The following is a 341-nucleotide window of genomic DNA, read 5'->3' on the forward strand; positions in this document are numbered from 1 at the left end:
AAAAAAAAAAAATAACCCAAACTGCCACGTTCTCCTCAAGGCCCATCATGAGGTGAGGGTTAAAACCCCAGGTGAGGGTTAAAACCCCAGGTGGGGATGAGGCGAGGAGGGTCCAACCCGCGGCGGAGGGGGCGGCCGTTACCGGGGACCGTTACCCGCTGCTTGCCGCCAAAACCGGCAGCGCCTGAGGGAGCCCGGCCCTTCCCCACCCCACCGCGGCCCGGCGGGGAGAGCCCCAGGGCGGGTCAGGGCGGTGTCCGCCATGGCGCGGCGCAGCGGTTCCCGCAGCCCCTACGCCTTCTTCGTGCAGGACCAGCTGCCCGAGCTGCAGCGGCGGGGGG

The 341-nt window shown here is 68.3% G+C and overlaps 1 protein-coding gene across 1 annotated transcript in view; it reads left to right on the plus strand.

Moving 5' to 3' along the window:
- Window positions 1–262: 262 nt before the first annotated feature.
- MAEL (maelstrom spermatogenic transposon silencer) overlaps window positions 263–341 on the plus strand; it is a 12,182-nt gene continuing 12,103 nt past the window's right edge. Inside the window, exon 1 of the mRNA XM_010176887.1 lies at window positions 263–340. Coding sequence (XP_010175189.1) covers window positions 263–340 — 78 coding nt within the window. The remainder of the gene's footprint in view (window position 341) is intronic.

This window comes from Antrostomus carolinensis, unplaced genomic scaffold, assembly GCF_000700745.2.
Source record: "Antrostomus carolinensis isolate BGI_N321 unplaced genomic scaffold, ASM70074v2 scaffold18201, whole genome shotgun sequence".
Lineage (NCBI taxonomy): Eukaryota > Metazoa > Chordata > Aves > Caprimulgiformes > Caprimulgidae > Antrostomus > Antrostomus carolinensis.